Below are 19,969 nucleotides of genomic sequence, written 5' to 3'. Positions count from 1 at the left end.
TATATGTCACATATATTTATTAAGTATAATGTTATCAGTATACATATTAATTATGCTATATATTATATACAGAAGATTTAGATATATATTATCAGTATATGTATATATATAGTGTATACGGACAATATAAAGTCTTAATGAACTCCTTTCCAAATTTGGAAGCATTCCACTGCTCCATGTCCAGTTCCAACTGTCACTTCTTGTTCTGCATACAGGATTCTCAGGAGACAGGTAATGTGGTCTGGTATTCCCTACTCATTAAGAATATTCCAGTTTGTTGTGATCCACACAATCAAAGGCTTCAGCAAGGTCAGTAAATCAGAAGTAGATGTTTTTTGGAAAATGTTTGCTTTTCTATCAACCAGTGTATGCTGGCAATTTGATAACCTGGTTCTCTGCCTTTTCTAAATCCAGCTTGAACATCTGAAATTTCTTGGTTCACGTACTGCTGAAGTCGAGCTTGAAGGATTTTGAGCATAATCATGCTGGCACGTGAAATGAGTGCAATTGTAAGGTAATTTGAACCTTCTTTGGCATTGCCTTTCTTTGGGATTGGAATGAATACTGACCTTTTCCAGTCCTGTGGCCACTGCTGACTTTTCCAGATTTGCTGGCATAATTAGTGCAGCACTTTCACAGCATCATCTTTTAGGATTTGAAATAGCTTAGCTGGACTTCCACCACCTCCACTAGCTTTGTTTGTAGTGATGCTTCCTAAGGCCCTCTTGATTTCACACTCCAGGATGTCTGGATCTAGGTGAGTGACCACATCATGGTGATTATCTGGGTTATTAAGGGCTTTTTTTGTATAGTTCTGTGTATTCTTGCCACCTTTTCTTAATCTCTTCTGCTTCTGTTAGGTCCTTGCCATTTCTGTCCTTTATTGTGCCTATATTTGCATGAAATTTCCCTTGGAATCTCCAATTTTCTTAAAGAGATCACTAGTCTTTCCCATTCTATTGTATTCCTCTATTTCTTTGCATTTTTCATTTAAGAAAGCTTTCTTCTTTCTCCTTGGTTTCCTCTGGGACTCTGCATTCAGTTGGATATATCTTTCCATCTCTCCTTTGTCTTTCTCTTCTCTTCTTTTCTCAGCTATTTGTAAGGCCTCCTCAGACACTTTGCCTTCTTGCATTTCTTTTTCTTGGGGATGGTTTTGTTCCCCACCTCCTGTACGATGTTATAAACCTCCATCCATAGCTCTTCAGGCACTCTACCAGATCTAGTCCCTTGAATCTATTCATCACCTCCATTGTATAATCATAAGGGATTTGGTTTAGCTCATATCTGAATGGCCTAGTGGTTTTCCCTACTTTCATCAATTTGAGACTGAATTTTGCAATAAGGAACTGATGATCTGAGGCACTGTCAGCTCTAGGTTTTGCTTTTGCTGACTGTATAGAGTTTCTCCATCTTTGGCTACAAAGAATATAGTCAGTCTGATTTTGGTATCTACCATCTGGTGATGTCCATGTGTAGAGTTGCTCCTTGTGTTGTTGGAAGAGAATGTTTGCTATGACTAATGCATTCTCTTGGCAAAATTATATTAGCGTTTACCCTGCTTCATTCTGTACTGCAAAACCAAACTTACCTGTTACTACAGGTATCTCTTGACTTCCTACTTTTGCATCCCAGTCCACTATGATGAAAAGGACATCGTTTTTCAGTGTTAGTTCTAGAAGGTCTTGTAGGGCTTCACAGAATCCTTCAACTTCAGCTTCTTCAGCATTATTGGTTGGGGCATAGACTTGGATTACTGTGATATCGAATAGTTTGCCTTGGAAATGGACCAAGATCAATCTTTCACTTTTGAGATTGTAACTCAAAAGGACTCTTCTGTTGACTATAAGGGCTACTCCATTCCTTCTAAGGTTTTCTTGCCCACAGTAGTAGATATAATGGTTATCTGAATTAAATTCACCAATTCCCATCCATTTTAGTTTACTGATTTGTAAAATGTCAGTCTTCACTCTTGCAATTTCCTGTTTGATCACATCCAATTTATCTTGACTCGTGGACCTAACATTCCATGTTTCTATGTAACATTTTTCTTTGCAGCATTGGGCTTTACTTTCACCACCATATACAAGCACAGTTGGATGCCATTTCTGCTTTGGCTCAACCTCTTCACTCTTTCTGGAGCTATTTTGCCACTCTTCCCCTGTAGCATGTGTGTGTGTGTCCTAAGCTGCTCAATCATGTCCCAACTCTTTGCAATCCCATGGAATGTAGCTCATCAGGCTCCTCTGTCCTTGGAATTCTCCAGGCAAGGTAATGAGGTGGGTGGCCATTCCCTTCTCCAGGGGATCTTCCCAACCCAGGGATTGAACCTGGGTCTCCAACACTGCAGGCAGATTCTTTACAAGTGAAGACTCCCCGTAGCATATTGGACACCTACTGACCTAGGGGTTTATCTTTCAGTGTCACATCTTTTTGCCTTTTCATGCTGTTCATGGGGTTCTCAAGGCAAGAATACTGAAGTGGTTTGCCATTGCCTTCTCCAGTGGACCATTTTGTCAGGTCTTAGCTAGCAGCCCTGATAGACAGAGTGTCTGAAAAAATATGGATGGAAGTTTGTGACATTGTACAGGAGGCAATGATCAAGAGCATCCCCAAGAAAAAGGACCACAAAAAGGCTAAATGGTTGTCTGAGGAGGCCTTACGAATAGCTAAGAAAAGAGAAGCAAAAGGCAAATAAGAAAAGGAAAGATAGACCCATTTGAATGCAGAGTCCCAAAGAATAGCAAGGAAAGATAAGAAAGCCTTTCTCAGTGATCAATGCAAAGAAATATAGGAAAACCATAAATGGGAAAGACTAGAGATCGGTTCAAGAAAATCAGACATACCAAGGGAATATTTCATGCAAAGATGGGCACAATAAAAGACAGAAAAGGTATGGACCTAACAGAAGCAGAAGATATTAAGAAGAGATGGCAAGAATACACAGAAGAACTATACAAAAAAGATCTTCATGACCCAGATAACTACCATGGTGTGATCACTCACCTAGAGCCAGACATCCTGGAGTCTGAAATCATGAGGTCCTTAGGAAGTATCACTATGAAAAAAGCTAGTGGAGGTGATGGAATTCCAGCTATTTTCAAGTCCTAAAAGATAATACTGTGAAAGTGCTATATTAAATATACCAGCAAATTTGGAAACTCAGCAGTGGCCACAGGACTGGAAAAGGTCAGTTTTCATTCCAATCCTAAAGAAAGGCAATGCCAAAGAATGTTCAAACTACTGCACAGTTGCACTCATCTCACATGTTAGCAAACTAGTGTTCAAAATTCTCCAAGCCAGGCCTCAACAGTATGTGAACTGAGAGCTTTCAGATGTTCAAGCTGGACTTAGAAAAGGCAGAGGAACCAGAAGTTCCAAACTAAGAGAGTTCCAGAAAAACATCTGTTCCTGCTTTATTGACTACATCAAAGCCTTTGACTGTGTAGATCACAACAAACTAGAAAATTCTTAAAGAGATGGGAATACCAGAACACCTTACCTGCCTCCTGAGAAATATGTATAAAGGTCAAGAAGTAATGGTTAGAACCAGGCATGAAACAAAAAAGTGGTTCCAAATAGGAAAAGGAGTACATCAAGGCTGTATATTGTCACCCTGTTTATTTAACATATATGCAGAGTACATCATGTGAAATGCTGTACTGGATGAAGCACAAGCTGGAATTATGATTTCCAGAATAAATATCAATAACCTCAGATATGCAGATGTCACCATTCTTACGGCAGAAAGTGAAGAGGAACTAAAGAGTCTCTTCATGAAAGTGAAAGAGGAGACTGAAAAAGCTAGACTAAAACTGAACATTCAAAAAATAAAGATCATGGCATCTGGTCCCATCACTTCATGACAAATAGATGGGGAAACAATGGACAGAGTGACTGACTTTATTTTCTTGGGCACCAAAATCACTGCAGATGGTGACTGCAGTCATGAAATTAAACAATGCTTGCTGCTTGAAAGAAAAACTATGGCCAACCTAGACAGAATGTGGTCCACAGGAGAAGGGAATGTCAAACCACTTTAGTATTCTTGCCTTGAGAACCCCACAAACAGTATGAAAAGGCAAAAAGATAGGACACTGAAAGATGAACTCCCCAGGTCAGTAGGTGCCCAATATGCTACTGGAGATCAGTGGAGAGATAACTCCAGAAAGGATGAAGGGATGGAGCCAAAGCAAAAACAACACCCAGTTGTGAATGGGACTGGAGATGGAAGAAGGGTTCAACGCTGTAAAGAGCAACATTGCATAGGAACCTGGAATATTAGGTCCATGAATCAAGGCAAATTGGAAGTGGTCAAACAGGAGATGACAAAATTGAACATCGACATTCTAGGAATCAGTGAACTAAGATGAACTGGAATGGGTGAATTTAACTCAGATAACCATTATATCTACTATTGTGGGCAGGAATCCCTTAGAAGAAAAGGAATACCTGTCATAGTCAACAAAAGAGTCTGAAATGCAGTACTTGGATGCAATCTCAAAAACGACAGCAATATCTCTGTTCGTTTCCAAGGCAGACCATTCAATATCACAGTAATCCAAGTCTATACCCCAAGCAGTAATGCTGAAGAAGCTGCAGTTGAATGATTCTATGAAGACCTACAAGACCTTCTAGAACTAACACTCAAAAAATATGTCCTTTTCATTATAGGGGACTGGAATGCAAAGGTAGGAAGTCAAGAAACACCTGCAGTAACAGGTGAATTTGGTCTTGGAGTACAGAATGAAGCAGGGCAAAGGGTAATAGAGTTCTGCCAAGAGAACGCACTGGTCATAGCAAACACCCTCTTCCAACAACACAAGAGAAGACTCTACACATGGACATCACTAGATGGTCAACACTGAAATCAGATTGATTATATTCTTTGCAGCTAAAGATGGAGAAGCTCTATACAGTCAACAAAAACAAGACTGGGAGCTGACTGTGGCTCAGCTCATGAACTCCTTATTGCCAAATTCAGACTGAAATTGAAAAAAGTGGAGAAAACCACTAGACCATTCAGGTATGACCTAAAACACATCCCTTATGACTATACAGTGGAAGTGAGAAATAAATTTAAGGGACTAGATCTGATAGACAGAGTGCCTGATGAACTATGGATGGGGGTTGGTGACATTGTACAGGAGACAGGAATCAAGACCATCCCCAAGAAAAAGAAATGCAAAAAAGGAAAATGGCTGTCTGAGGAGGCCTTACAAATAGATGTTAAAATAAGGGAAGTGAAAAGCAAATGAGAAAAGGAAAGATACACCCATTTGAATGCAGAGTTCCAAAGAATAGCAAGGGGAGATAAGAAAGCCTTCCTCAGCGATCAACGCAAAGAAATAGAGGAAAAAAATAGAATGGGAAAGACTAGAGATCTCTTCAAGAAAATTAGAGATACCAAGGGAACATTTCATGCAAAGATGGGCTCAATAAAGGACAGAAATGGTATGGACCTAACAGAAGCAGAAGATATTAAGAAGAGGTGGCAAGAATACACAGATTTGTACAAAAAAGATCTTCAAGACCCAGATAATCACAATGGTGTGATCACTCACCTACAGCCAGACATCCTGGAATGTGAAGTAAAGTGGGCCTTAGGAAGCATCACTACGAACAAAGCTAGTGGAGGTGATGGAATTCCAGTTGAGCTATTTCAAATCCTGAAAAATGATGCTGTGAAAGTGCTGCAATCAATATGCCAGCAAATTTGGAAAAGTCAGCAGTGACCACAGGACTGGAAAAGGTCAGTTTTCATTCTAATCCCTAAGAAAGGCAATCCCAAAGAATGCTCAAACTACCACACAATTGCACTCATCTCACACACTAGTAAAGTAATGCTTACAATTCTCCAAGCCAGACTTCAACAATGTATGAAGCGTGAACTTCCAGATGTTCAAACTGGTTTTAGAAAAGCCAGAGGAACCAGAAATCAAATTGCCAACATCCACTGGATCATTGAAAAGCAAGAGAGTTTCAGAAAAATATCTACTTCTGCTTTACTGACTATGCCAAAGACTTTGACTGTGTGGATCACAAGAAACTGTGGAAAACCTGAAAGAGATGGGAATACCAGACCACCTGACCTGCCTCTTGAGAAACCTGTATGCAGGTCAGGAAGCAACAGTTAGAACTGGACATGGAACAACAGACTGGTTCCAAATAGGAAAAGGAGTACGTCAAGGCTGTATATTGTCACCATGCTTATTTAACTTATATGCAGAGTACATCATGAGAAACGCTGAGCTGGAGGAAGCACAAGCTGAAATCAAGATTGCTGGAAGAAATATCAATAACCTCAGATATGCGGATGACACCACCCTTTATGGTAGAAAGTGAGGAAGAACTAAAGAGCCTCGTGATGAAAGTGAAAGAAGAGAGTGAAAAAGTTGACTTAAAGCTGAACATTCAGAAAACTAAGATCATGGCATCCAGTTCCATCACTTCATGGCCAATAGATGTGGAAACAGTGGACACAGTGGCTGACCTTATTTTGGGGGGCTCCAAAATCACTGCAGATGGTGACTGCAGCCATGAAATTAAAAGACGCTTGCTCCTTGGAAGGAAAGTTATGACCAACCTAGACAGCACATTAAAAAGCAGAGACATTACTTTGCCAACAAAGGTCAGTCTAGTCAGGGCTATGGTTTTTCCAGTAGTCATGTATGGATGTGAGAGTTGGACTACAAAGAAGGCTGAGCGCCGAAGAATTGATGCTTTTGAACTGTGGTGGTGGAGAAGACTCCTGAGAGTCCCTTGGACTGCAAGGAGATCCAACCAGTGCATCCTAAAGGAGATCAGTCCTGGGTATTCATTGGAAGGATTGATGTTGAAGCTGAAACTCTGGTACTTTGGCCACCTGATGCAAAGAGCTGACTCATTTGAAAAGACCCTGATGATGGGAAAGATTGAGGGCAGGAGGAGAAGGGGACAACAGAGGATGAGATGGTTGGATGGCATCACTGACTTGATGGACATGGGTTTGGTGAATTCCAGGAGTTGGTGATGGACAGAGAGGCCTGGCGTGCTGCAGTTCATGGGGTCGCAAGGAGTTGGACATGACTGAGTGACTGAACTGAACTTAGAAAGATATTAAAAAGCAGACACATCACTTTGCCAACAAACATCTGTCTAGTCAAAGCTCTGGTTTTTCCAGTAGTGATGTATGGATATGAGAGTTGGACCATAAAGGCAGCTGAGCACTGAAGAATTGATGCTTTTGAACCGTGGTGTTGGAGAAGACTCTCCCTTGGACTGCAAGGAGATCCAACCAGTCCATCCTAAAGGAAATTAGGCCTGGGTATTCATTGGAAGGACTAATGCTGAAGCTGAATCTCCAGTACTTTGGCCACCTGATGTGAAGAACTGACTTATTTGAAAAGACCCTGATTTTGGGAAAGATTGAAGGCAGGAAGAGAAGGAGACAACATAGGATGAGGTGGCATCACCAACTGGATGGACATAGTCTGAGCAGAGGAGTAGCGAGCAACAGAGGATGAGATGGTTGGATGGCATCACTTACTCAATGGAGATGAGTCTGAGTACATTTGGGGAGATAGGGAAGGACAGGGAAGCCTGGCATGCTGGAGTTCATGGTGTCGCAGAGAGTCAGACATGATTTAGCGACTGAACAACAGTATATATATATATATACAGTATATATATATATATATATATATATATAGTAATCTTAATAGATCAGAAAAAATGTTTGACAAATTGACAAATTCTGTATTTGTTCATGATATAAACTAAACAAATTAACTGTAGAAGAAATGTACCTCACTGATAATATATATGTCATTCTATTAATGGATATTTCATATTGACTGGTTTGTGTATGTTAAAATATCCTTGCATACAAGATATAAATCATGATCAATTATGAATGATTTCTTTAATGTGCTTCTATATTCAATATGCTGGTAATAAAATGTCTTAATTGCTGTAGATATATATAAATTCTTAAAACATGGTAGTGTACATCCTCCAGCTTTGTTCTTCTTTACTGTGGCTATCTTGGTACTGTAGGTTTTTTACATTATCATTTAAAGTTTAGAATCATTTTTTTCAATATAATCCTCTTTCTTCCAAAAGCATAAATAAGTAAATCTCTAATTCTTATATTAGAATGTTAGTAAATTAATAAATCAATTTGGGAATGCTAATCCAGAGGTTTGGGGTCATTAATATGGTCTAATTCTCCTTTTAGCTACGTCTTCTTTCATTTCTCCCAACACTAAAAGTCTTGCACATTTTTCATTGAAATATTCCCTCAGTTTTTAAATAGTTATGTCATTTTTTAGGTCATGTTTATTTTTAATTTCCCATTGCTACTGGCTACTATAGAGAAACATAATTTGTATTTTATATTGACCTAATCCAACTGATGTTGAAGCTGCAACTCCAATACTTTGGCCACCTGATGCAAAGAGCTTACTCATTTGAAAAGACCCTGATGCTGGGAAAGATTGAAGGCAGGATGAGAAGAGGACGACAGAGGATGAGATGGTTGGATGGCATCACCGACTCAACGGACATGAGTTTGAGTAAACTCTGGGAGTTGGTGATGGACAGGGAGGCCTGGCGTGCTGCGGTCAATGGGCTCACAAAGAGTCAGACACAACTGAGCTACTGAACTGAAATGAATATCAAGAAAGCTTGCTAAATATGCTGTTTGTAACAGTTTATTTCTATATGCATTTTTAAATTTTCTATACACAGAGCCATGGCATCTGCAAATATCTTCAGTTGTATATCTTTTCACACTCTGCCTTTATTTTTGGTTTGTTTGTTTATTTTACTATGCTAGATGGAAACTTCAATAAAATTTTAACAAAGATGACAATAAATGTTTTACTTTTCATTGATGAGGGGAAAATGTTCAGCATTTGACCCTTAATTATGATGTTAACTACTGGGTTTTTGAGAGTAGACTTTATAAGGTTAAGGAAGGTAGGTTCTTTTCTTAATTTGCTGAGATTTTTAGGTCATAAATGATGTCTGAGGTCGCAGAATTCTGTTTTGTTTTTTTTTTTCCAGCAGGATTCTATAATGACCCCCACATTCCTGCTCCTTGGTGTGGTTGCCCACATAATCCTCTCACTTGATTATGGAAAGGACCTGAGGATATAATGGGATATCACACCCGTGATTAGATCATGTTGTCTCACAAAGTTGAATAAGTTTCGAAGATGTGATCAAATCCCCAATCAATTGGCCATGAGTTAATTAAAAGGGAGATTATTCTGCCTAAGCTAATCATGTGAGCCCTTTGAAAGAGTCTAGAAATCAGAAACTGTTGCTCTAATGATCTTGCACCTACCATGTTTGGAGAGGATGTATAAGAGTATCTATGAGGGGGCAGGTGGCAAAAAGTGTTACTATTACATTTTAACACCAATTAAAATGAGGCTTCCCTGGTGGCCCAAACAGTAAAGAATCTGCCTGCAATGCAGGCAGTCCCTAAATTGAGAAGAATCCCTGGAGAAGGAAATGGCAACCCACTCCAGTATTCTTGCTTGGGGGAAAACTCCATGGGCAGAGGAACCTGGCGGGCTACGGTCCATAGGGTTGCAAAGAGTTGGACAAGACTGAGTGACTAACATACACACATACCAGTTAAGATAATCATTTTTTTCCATCTTTAGTCTGGCAATGTGATGAACTGTATTCATTGATTTTACATTTAAAACCAACTTCACACTCCTGTCATAAACCTCATTTGATTATAATATTTGCCCTTTTTACATCTTACAACTGCAATGTTTCATTTAGAATTTTGTGTTCATGAGAGATACTGACCTATAGTTTTGCTTTCTTGAGTTGTCTCTGTCAAGTTTTGGCATTGGTGTTATGCTGATTTACAAAATGAGTCAGGAACTGTTTATTCTCTATTTTCCTAAGGTACACTGATGTAAAATTGATTTTATTTGTTCTTTAAATGTCTGGAAGAATTTACCAGTGAAGCGATAAGACCCTGATTCTGGAAAAGATTGAAGACAAAAGGAGAGGCGGGCAGCAGAAGATGAGATGGTTGGATAGCATCACTGACCCAGTGGACATGAACTTGGGCAAACTCTGGGAGATAATGAGGAACAGGGAGGCCTGGCATGCTGCAGTCAATGGGGTTGCAAAGAGTTAGACTTGAGTTAATGACTGAACAACAGCAACAATATCTATTGAACTGATAGATTTTGAGATTTCCTTTTTTATTTCTACGGTAATTTTTTTCTCTCTCTCTTAGTTTCTTTACAAGCTTTCCTAAGAATTTAATCTTATCAAAGAAACAAATCTTTGCTCTCTTGATATTCTCTGTTGTATGTCCACTTTTTCACTGATTTTTGCCCTTTTCCTTTTTATTGCCTTCCTTCTATTTTTTGTTTGTTTGTTTGTTTTTGAGGTTTGAGTTCTTTATCTAGATTATTAAATTGCTATTTTCAACTTTTCCTGTTTTAATATATGTATAGATTTTAACCTTTCATTTTTCAAATACATTCATTTCCTATTAAATTCAGTAGTGCTTTAGCTAACTAACACAAGTTTTTCCATAGCACACTCTGTAAAATTTAAATCCTTTCAATTTGTTGAACTTTCCCTATAACCAGCATATGGTCAACTTTGGCAAATATTCCATATGCACAAAAAAGTGTCCATTAATATTTGTTTCTAGTGTTGTATGAGTTTTAAGCACATAAAGCTAGCTAATAGTTGTTTTTTTTTTTTAACCTTCTGTATCTTTACTTATATTTTAGCTATTTTCTATATGAAGTTATAAGTGGGATGTGTTGGAATATGCAACCAAATTGTAGATTTGTTTTTCTCTTTTTTCTATGACTTTTGCTTTATCTTTTTTATGCTGTGTTATTTTAGCTTTTGTTTGAATGAAAGTGTTTCCTATTTGTCTTCTTTGAAGAAAGTTGTCAACAGATATATTAATAAAATTCTAGTTTTGCTTACTTGGACTTTATTGAGCTTCCTGAACTTAGGTGGATGTCTCTCAGTTTTGGAAAACTTGTGACCATCAGTTCTTTGGATTGTGATACTGCCTCATCCTCTCTCTCATCCTTCTGAGAAATACAGTCATACATACAGTGAATTAAGTCAGAAGGAGAAAAACAAATATCATATATTTATACATATATGTGGAATCTAGGAAACTGGTACAGAGGAAGCTATATGCAGGGTGAGTACAGAGACGCAGATGCAGAGAGCAGACAGGTGGACACAAGGCGGGGCAAGGACATGGGGTGGGATAAGCTGGGAGACTGGGATTTCCACACGTACACTACCATGTGTAAAATGGTGAGGAGCTGCTATACAGCACAGGGAGCTCAGGCCTGTGCTCTGTGATGACCCAGAGGGGTGGGACGGGGAGGTGAGGAGGAGGCCTAAGAGGGTGGGGACATGTGGACACACAGCTGATTTACTCCATTGTACAAAGAAACTAATCCAACATTGTAAAGCAACTATACTCCAATAGAAACCAACAAACAAAAGTCTGATGTGTCCCACCCATCTCTTACTAGTGTTTTGGATTTTCCATTATATTTTCCTTTGTGTTATGCAACTTGGATATATTTTATTGCATTTATTTAAGATATCTAATTCTGTATGCTATTTAACCCATACATTGAGTTAATTTCAGGCATTGCATTCATACCTACAATAACTTTTTTTTGTATATTGAAACCATTCAATGAAATTCTCCATCTTTTCATTCATATTTTTAAATATTTTTTTTACAATGGTTATTACATCTATTGCTTCTATTAACAGCCCTTTCCCTTGGTTATTGTCGCATTTTCTTCTTCACATGTCTCAGAATGTTTTTTCCTATATACTTGGTCATAATAATTGCAGTTGTCCCTTGATGTCTGTAGGGGATTAGTTCCAGGGGACCCCTCTCCTTCTGCATCAAAATCCATAGTTGCTCAAGTCTGACAACTAAAAATGGACACTTTCCAGCACAGCGACCCACTCCAGTCTTCTTGCCTGGAGAACTGCACAGAGAGAGGAGCCTGGTGGGCTCAGTCCATGGGGTCACAAAGAGTCGGGCGTGACTGAGCGACTAAGCCCAGCACATCTGCCTCCAAAAGGACTAAGTCACCAGCCACTGCAGCCTCTGAGCCTCAACACACCTCAAAAAAGTTCAGGGATGAGATCAGGAACAAGGCACCCTGCATTCTGGAAAACTGGCAGAACAGGCCTTTGGATTATTAAATATTTTCAGGAGACTTTATGAGCTCAAATTCTGGCATCTTCTCATATCTAGAAAAGCACTAAAATCTTTAATGTAGATATCTGTTCCTTGTGACTAGCAGTAACCTCCATAAAACTAGCAGAAACCTTCTACAAAAACATGTATTTGATTGCATGTACTCTCCCTTCACCCAAACCATATATATATAGGCCTCTTCCACATCTCTTCCAAGCAGTTTCTCAGAGCTATCTGAGAGGCTATCTCCTGGGCTATAGTCCTTATTTTGCCTCAAATAAAACTTAACTCACAACTGTCACAAGTCTTTTTTACAAACTTTTTTATATAAAATGACATAATATTTGTGTATAACCTGCACACCTCCTCTCATACACTTTAAACCATCTCTAGGTTACTTATAATACCTAATGCAATGTAAATGCTATGTAAAAAGTTGAAAATACAATATAAATATTATATAAATAGTTGTCAGTGTACAGCAAATTCAAGTTTTGCTTTTTTGGAATTTGTAGAATTTCTTAAATATGTTGGTTGAATTTGTGGATGCAGAACTGGCAGAAATGGAGTGCTAACTGCATAGATATTGACACTGAGATTATTTCCTAAAGCAGGTCAACCTTTTCTTCTCTGGGAGAGATATGGTGAGGGATGAAATCCCTCAATTTAGTCAAGAACTGAGCAGGGTCAGGGCCACAGAAAAGTTTGGTTAAATTTAGTTATGTGTGTGTGTGTGTGTGTGTGTGTGTGTACCTGGTTACAAATATTTCAAGGGCTATACCTACCATGTGCCTGTTTCAGGCTCTCTTCAGGCTTTTCCGTCCCCAGTTTTGGCAGCAATGTAGACATGCTGTTCCCTACTCATACTATTCCAGCATTCAGAAATATTCCAGGAGACTCAAATAATATATTCTCTTTCAAATATTATAAAGATTAACTATTGAACACGAATGTTATTATTGACTACCTCAAGCTGTATTTTAATAAGGAAAATGATATTTGAGAAAGCTGTTTAAATACAAAAAAGCATCATTCTACTCAAGGGTACATGTGTGTGCCTGCTAAGTTGCTAAATCATGTGTGACTCTTTGCGACCCTATGGACTGTAGCCTGCCAGGCACCTCTGTCCATGGGATTCTTCAGCCAAGAACACTAGAGTGGGTTGCTATGCCCTCTGCAAGGGGATCTTCCCAACCCAGGGATCCAATCCGTGTCTCCTGCTTTGCAGACAGATTCTTTACCACTGAGCCACCTGGGAAGCCCATACTCAAAGGCATAAGACCTCTATATATCAACAAGACAAATACAGGTGGTGACCACACACCTGTGTGATTGATTTTCTGTAACTGCGTTTTGGAAAAATCTAATTAACAAGAGTCACTCGAATGAGCACAAACCCTAATATTTAGCATTTTGTAAGTTATAATATACCTTCTAATGCATACATTCAAATTACAGTTCTATGATAAATAGACATATAGACAGTAGTCATGTATGGATGTGAGAGCTGGACTGTAAAGAAAGCTGAGTGCTGAAAAACTGATGCTTTTGAACTGTAGTGTTGGAAAAGACTCTTGAGAGTCCCTTGGACTGCAAGGAGATCCAACTAGTCCATCCTAAAGGAAATCAGTCCTGGGTGTTCATTGGAAGGACTGATGATGAAGCTGAAACTCCATTACTTTGGCCACCAGATGTGAAGAACTGACTCATTGGAAAAGACCCTGATGCTGGGAAAGATTGAAGGCAGGAGGAGAAGGGGACGACAGAGGATGAGATGGCCCACCAACTCAACAGACAAGAGTTTGGGTAAACTCAGGGAGTTGGTGATGGACAGGAAAGCCTGGCATGCTGTATTCCACGGGGTTGCAAGGAGTGGGACACGCCTGAGTGACTGAACTGATCTGATGATAAATAGCATTACGTAAACTTTATCTCTGACAGAATAGAGGGTATATGGGGTTTCCCTAGTGGCTCAGCAGTAAATACACCCACAGTGAAGGAAGTGCAGGAGGCACAGAGTCCATCCCTGGGCCAGAAAGAGCCCTTGGAGGAGGGCATGGGAACCCAGTCCACTATTCTTGCCTGGAGAATCCCAAGGACCAAGGAGCCTGGCAGGCCATAGTCCATAGGGTCACAAAGATTCAGACACTACTGAAGCGACTTGGCACACACACACACACACACACACACACACACACACACACACAAAGGGTATATGATATAAGGACCTAGGACAATTCTTCAAAGTTTATTGTAATCAGCCAGGTAATAATTCCAATCTTCTTCACTATTTCTTACATATAGCTTTCTATAATGTTAGCCTAATTATTGTTTTTCATCAGTAAAGAAATGTGTGTTATAAGTTGGTGAAAACAAAAATAAACTCTCTCTATATATATTCAATACTAACATTACAAAAGCATCACCCATAACAAAAATAATGTAAGAATACAAAGCTGACTGACCTATATGAGAGAACACGGATCAATTTTTTAAGTTTATGTAGATGATAACAGACAAGTTTTTCTGTTGATTTCATTTTGAAAAAAAATACTGATTCGCAGTTACAATTTGAAATAAGAAGAGTTGAAAACTATTAGGATAACATAAATGATTACAATGGATTTTGTCCTGGAGAAAATACCAATATTACAATCAACAGTATAGTGATTTAGGATATGACTAAAGAATACAAAACAGGGAGTCGAGACACAGATGATTCTAAAATACTCACTTCACAGTAGGAATTCAACTGGAAAGTGTTACTTACCCAAAATTTTTCTTTCTGCCCCTGTGCCCCTCTTAGTGTGCCCCATCTAGAAACAATAATAAAAATTATTGGCATGGTTAAAAAATGCTTGAGTTGCATCTTGATAAAACACAAATTATTGTCAGAATTGTATCTTTTCTATTTCCCTTTGTCCCATCACGTTTCATTATGGAACTATCATCATTGTCTACATAAAGGTGGATGTACTGTTTCTTTTTAACCAAAACATCATTGACTTTTCAAGAGTACACTTATCTAGTCCAAATGGCTTGAAATCAAACTTGCTGATCAAAGGAAATAAGCCTTAGGGCAGCTGGAATGAAAGGGTTTAAAATACTTAAAGAAATCTCCTTTCTTTATATCTCATCCTCTGAAACTCTCCTAAAACTCTCCAAGAATACTGATAAAACCATGATGTAAATACAGATAATTGCTATAAGTGTGTTTTTGCAAAAATATTCATATGCATATATTTTTTATAAAATGGCTATATTACTAAGGTGGAATTTCTCTATATACATGCACATATGGAAATAAAATCCTATATTCTCAGTAAGTGAAGAGGAGAAAGTGGCAGGAGGTGGAAAAGAACTAAAGAGCCTATTCATGAGGATGAAGGAGGAAAGGGAAAAAGGTGACTTAAAACCCAGCACTAAAAAAACTAAGATCATGGCATCCAGTCCCATCACTTCATGGCAAATAGGAGGGGGAAAAGTGGAAGCAGTGACAGATTTTATTTTGGGGGCTCCAAAATCACTGTGGATGGTGACTGCAGCCATGAAATTAAAAGATGCTTGCTCCTTGGAAGGAAAGCTATGACAAACCTAGACAGTGTATTAAAAACAAAGACATCACTTTGCTGATAAAGCTATAGTTTTTCCAGTAGTCATGTACAGATGTGACAGTTGGACTGTAAAGAAAGCTGAGAACTGAAGAATTGATGCTTTTGAATTGTGGTGTTGGAGAAGACTCTTGAGAATCCCTTGGACTGCAAGGAGATCAACCAGTCCTTCCTAAAGGAGCTCAGTCCTGAATATTCATTGGAGGGACTGATGCTGAAGCTGAAGCTCCAATATTTTGGCCACCTGATGCAAAAAGCTGACTGATTTGAAAAGACCCTGATGCTGGGAAAGATTGAGGGCGGGAGGAGAAGGGGATGACAGAGTATGAGATGGTTAGATAACATCACTGACTCAGTGGAAAGTGAAAGTTGCTCAGTCGTGTCTGACTCTTTGCTACCCATGGACTGTATAGTCCATGGTCTGGTCTGGTCTCCAGACCAGAATACTGGAGTGGGTAGCCTTTCCCTTCTCTCGGGGATCTTCCCAACCCAGGGATTGAACCCAGGGTTCCCACATTGCAGGCAGATTCTTCACCAGCTGAACCACAAGGGAAGCCTAAGAATACCAGAGAGGTAGCCTATCCCTTCTCCAGTGGATCTTCCCAACCCAGGAATCAAACTGGGGTCTCCTGGATCGCAGGCAGATTGTTTACCAACTGTTATGAAGGAAGCCCGCTCTTGATGAACATGAATTTGAGCAGACTGTGGGAGACAGTGAAGGACAGAGGAGCCTGGCATGTTACAGTCCATGGGGTTGCAAAGAGTCAAGCATGACTTAAAGACCAAATGATGAGGATGATTCTCAGCACTGGTTCATTCTCAGTGTAACAGATAACGATTCTTTAAAAAAAAAATCAGGACTTAAAACACCTCTTCTTTTTCTCTTGATTAAAGCCAAGGACATAGATGTTACGAACATGTTCTATTTACTAATGAAATATCAAGGTTTGTCCAAGATCCCAGAGTGGGGATGTTGAGCCACAGCTCCAAATCCCATGTTCTTCTCAATATGTTATATTGCTTCTCTTATGAACATTCAGTCCCCAACCGCCATGTGCCGTGAATGGCACCAGTCTCACGTGCAGAAAGCATATTGACCACCACTTTCATGAGCTTTGGTGGATTATGGGAAAACAATCCTATTCACATCAATTAATCCCTAACATCCAAAATCTCAACATCAGAGTGGTTTCCCATTGTATAAAAAGCATTCTGGAAAAGATATGAATTTGTTGTTCAAATAATATCAATACATCCATTTCCCAGAAAGCTGTTTTTAATAGAGTATAAATAGAATGATGCTGCAGTACCATAGAAGTATTGTTTAAAGATGGCAAGTTTATTGCAAGGATCTTGGGGGCATTCATGATAATAAGTAATAATGCATTTGGATCATTTTATCCTGTGACTAAGAGGTTATCTCCTCCTTCTTCCCTGGTGGCTGAGATGGTAAAGAATCTGCCTGCAATGCAGGAGACCTGACTTCAATCCTTGGGTCAGGAAGAACTCCAGGAAAAGCAAATGGCAACCCACTCCAGTATTCTTGCCTGGAGAATTCCATGGACAGAGAAACTTGGCAGACTATAGGCCATGGGGTTGCAAAAGAGTTGGACACAACTGAGCGACTAACACTTTCACTTTTCAAACTGATTCAGTTTTCAAAATCATTTTTCAGCTTTATAATTACATCTACATTCTTGTAACTTTTCTAAATAAGCTACTGACATTGAAAAATTTATCAGTCAAATGGGAGAGGGTGAGGGTGGGATGATTTGGGAGGATGGCATTGAAACATGTATATTATCATACATGAAACAAATCCCCAATCCAGGTTCGATGCATGAGACAGGGTGCTCAGGGCTGGTGCACTGGGATGACCCAGAGGGATGGGATGGGGAGGGAGGTGGGTTCAGGATGGGTAACACATGTAAACCCATGGCGGATTCATGTCAATGTATGGCAAAATCACTACAATATTGTAAAGTAATTAGCCTCCAACTAATAAAAATAAATGAAAAAAAAACAATTAAAATAAAACAACAAAGCAAAAAAAAAAAAAGAAAAAGAAAAGATTTGACCCCAAATATTCAAAGGATATTATATGCTTCTACCTGTAGATCATATCTGAAATGTTGAGTTGCTCATTTTCTGTTCGTGATGGCTATCATGACAATTTCAGAAAGGGCAAATTCAGGACCACTCAAGAAAACATTCCTTCAGACAGTCTGTCCACTGATTACTTCAGCTATTTATACCAAATACAATATACACGACAACATCAGAAGAATCTAAGAAGCCACTTGACTTCAAAACCATATAGGCATGAGAGGACCCCCAAATCTGCGATCCATCAGACATGGTGAGAATTTGAGGTACATTATGCTTGAGGCACTGAAGAGCCTCATAGGAAAGAACTTCTATTAGAGAAAGAGATATCTAGACACAACAAGCTCAATTCCATAGTTAAACATTTGTCAACAATGAGGAGGAGGCATTGAGAGTACAGTTCATTCCCTGTCACTCATTCGTCCAAACTAAGCTCCATGCTAAACTCAGCTCAGTTTGGAGTTGGAGCAGAAACAGGTGAGACTTTTTATTAAAATCTGAAAAAGCTATTTCACTAAAAGCTCTGTATGCCATAAAACACTTTTAGTAATACTCAAATAGAGGGTAATGATAGAAATTCATAGGTTTCTTTCCCAATTTGTAAGAGATTTCTAACTTCCTAGGTTCCACTGCATTGAGGATGGTGCATGGGAAGACAAAGTAGTATACCAGAAGGAACTGAAAAGACATCATGGCAAAATACACCATGAAGTAAGTATTGCATGTATTATTAAGTCCATTTTAGATATTCTTAGCACTCTCAGAAATATTGAGACTGTTTTGGGGCATGAAGATCCACAATTGCATTATGGAGTTAAGATATACCAAAATGATTGACTACACAATAATCCCATTACCAACAGATCAAAGACTAACTACAGTGGACCTTTGAATAATATGGGCTTGAATTGCATAGGTCCACTTTTATGGAATTTGTTTTCACTAAACACATATTACAGTACCACAGGGTCTGAAGTTGGTTGAATCCATGGATGCTGAAGTGTGGGTGCTGAGAGCAGACTGTAGAGTTACATTCAGGATCCAAACGTGTGGGGCTGGTGCTAACCCCAGCGTTGTTCTAGGGTCAACTATAATTCTAAGAAATAGCATTTCATCACAAAGGAGAAGAAATGTAGCTGTATAATTTTTCTTATTCTAGTATCACTGAAAAAAAAGCAAATAAACTATTCTGGAGATATCTAAGAAGTAAAAACTAACACCTTTACTTTTGTTCAAATGTGATATTTTTCATATGTTCCTAATATTTTGTTCAGTTCAGTTCAGTTCAGTAGCTCAGTCATGTCCAACTCTTTGCGATCCCATGAATTGCAGCATGCCAGGCCTCCCTGTCCATCACCAACTCCCTGAGTTTACTCAAACTCATGTCCATCGAGTCGGTGATACCATCCAGCCATTTCATCCTCTGTCGTCCCCTTCTCCTCCTGCCCCCAATCCCTCCCAGCATCAGGGTCTTTTCCAATGAGTCAACTCTTCCCATCAGGTGGCCAAAGTATTGGAGTTTCAGCTTCAGCATCAGTCCTTCCAATGAACACCCAGGACTGATCTCCTTTAGGATGGACTGGTTGGATCTCCTTGCAGAGAGGACTGCAACAAGGGACTCTCAATATTTTGTTATGACTATCTAAATAATATTTAATGATATAATAGCAATCATTCTTATAAATCTATTAACTCTTTGGACTTGCCTTAAATTTCTTTTCAAGTAGTACTGCTGTTTATTATCATTTTAAGATGCATTATTTCAAGCACCAATCATTTTTAACCCAGGGAGAAAGTCAGTGTTCAAATTATTATGAGCATTCTCAAGGAAGACAGGAAAGTTCATCAAATCCTTCAATAAAAGTGAGAGAGGAAAAGGAAAATAAGTAGGATAAAGCCGATAGTTTCAGGGGTTTGGATGCTTGTGAAAAAATTATAAACAAAGGATGCTGGCGTTTATGCAAAATTCAGTCAGAATGAACATATCACACCTCCGCACAGAAGCTATTGTTCAGTTTCCCTGAGTTAC

The 19,969-nt window shown here is 39.0% G+C and overlaps 1 protein-coding gene across 1 annotated transcript in view; it reads right to left on the bottom strand.

Annotated features, from left to right (window-relative positions):
- Nucleotides 1-19,969, bottom strand: part of TINAG (tubulointerstitial nephritis antigen) — a 98,361-nt gene that overhangs the window by 5,742 nt on the left and 72,650 nt on the right. The window contains exon 10 of the mRNA XM_020910179.2: nucleotides 14,994-15,039. Coding sequence (XP_020765838.2) covers nucleotides 14,994-15,039 — 46 coding nt within the window. The remainder of the gene's footprint in view (nucleotides 1-14,993; nucleotides 15,040-19,969) is intronic.

This window comes from Odocoileus virginianus, chromosome 27 (assembly GCF_023699985.2).
Source record: "Odocoileus virginianus isolate 20LAN1187 ecotype Illinois chromosome 27, Ovbor_1.2, whole genome shotgun sequence".
NCBI classification, from domain to species: domain Eukaryota; kingdom Metazoa; phylum Chordata; class Mammalia; order Artiodactyla; family Cervidae; genus Odocoileus; species Odocoileus virginianus.
The sequence above is the reverse complement of the archived record's forward strand: the minus strand, read 5'-3'. Positions and strand labels throughout refer to the sequence as shown.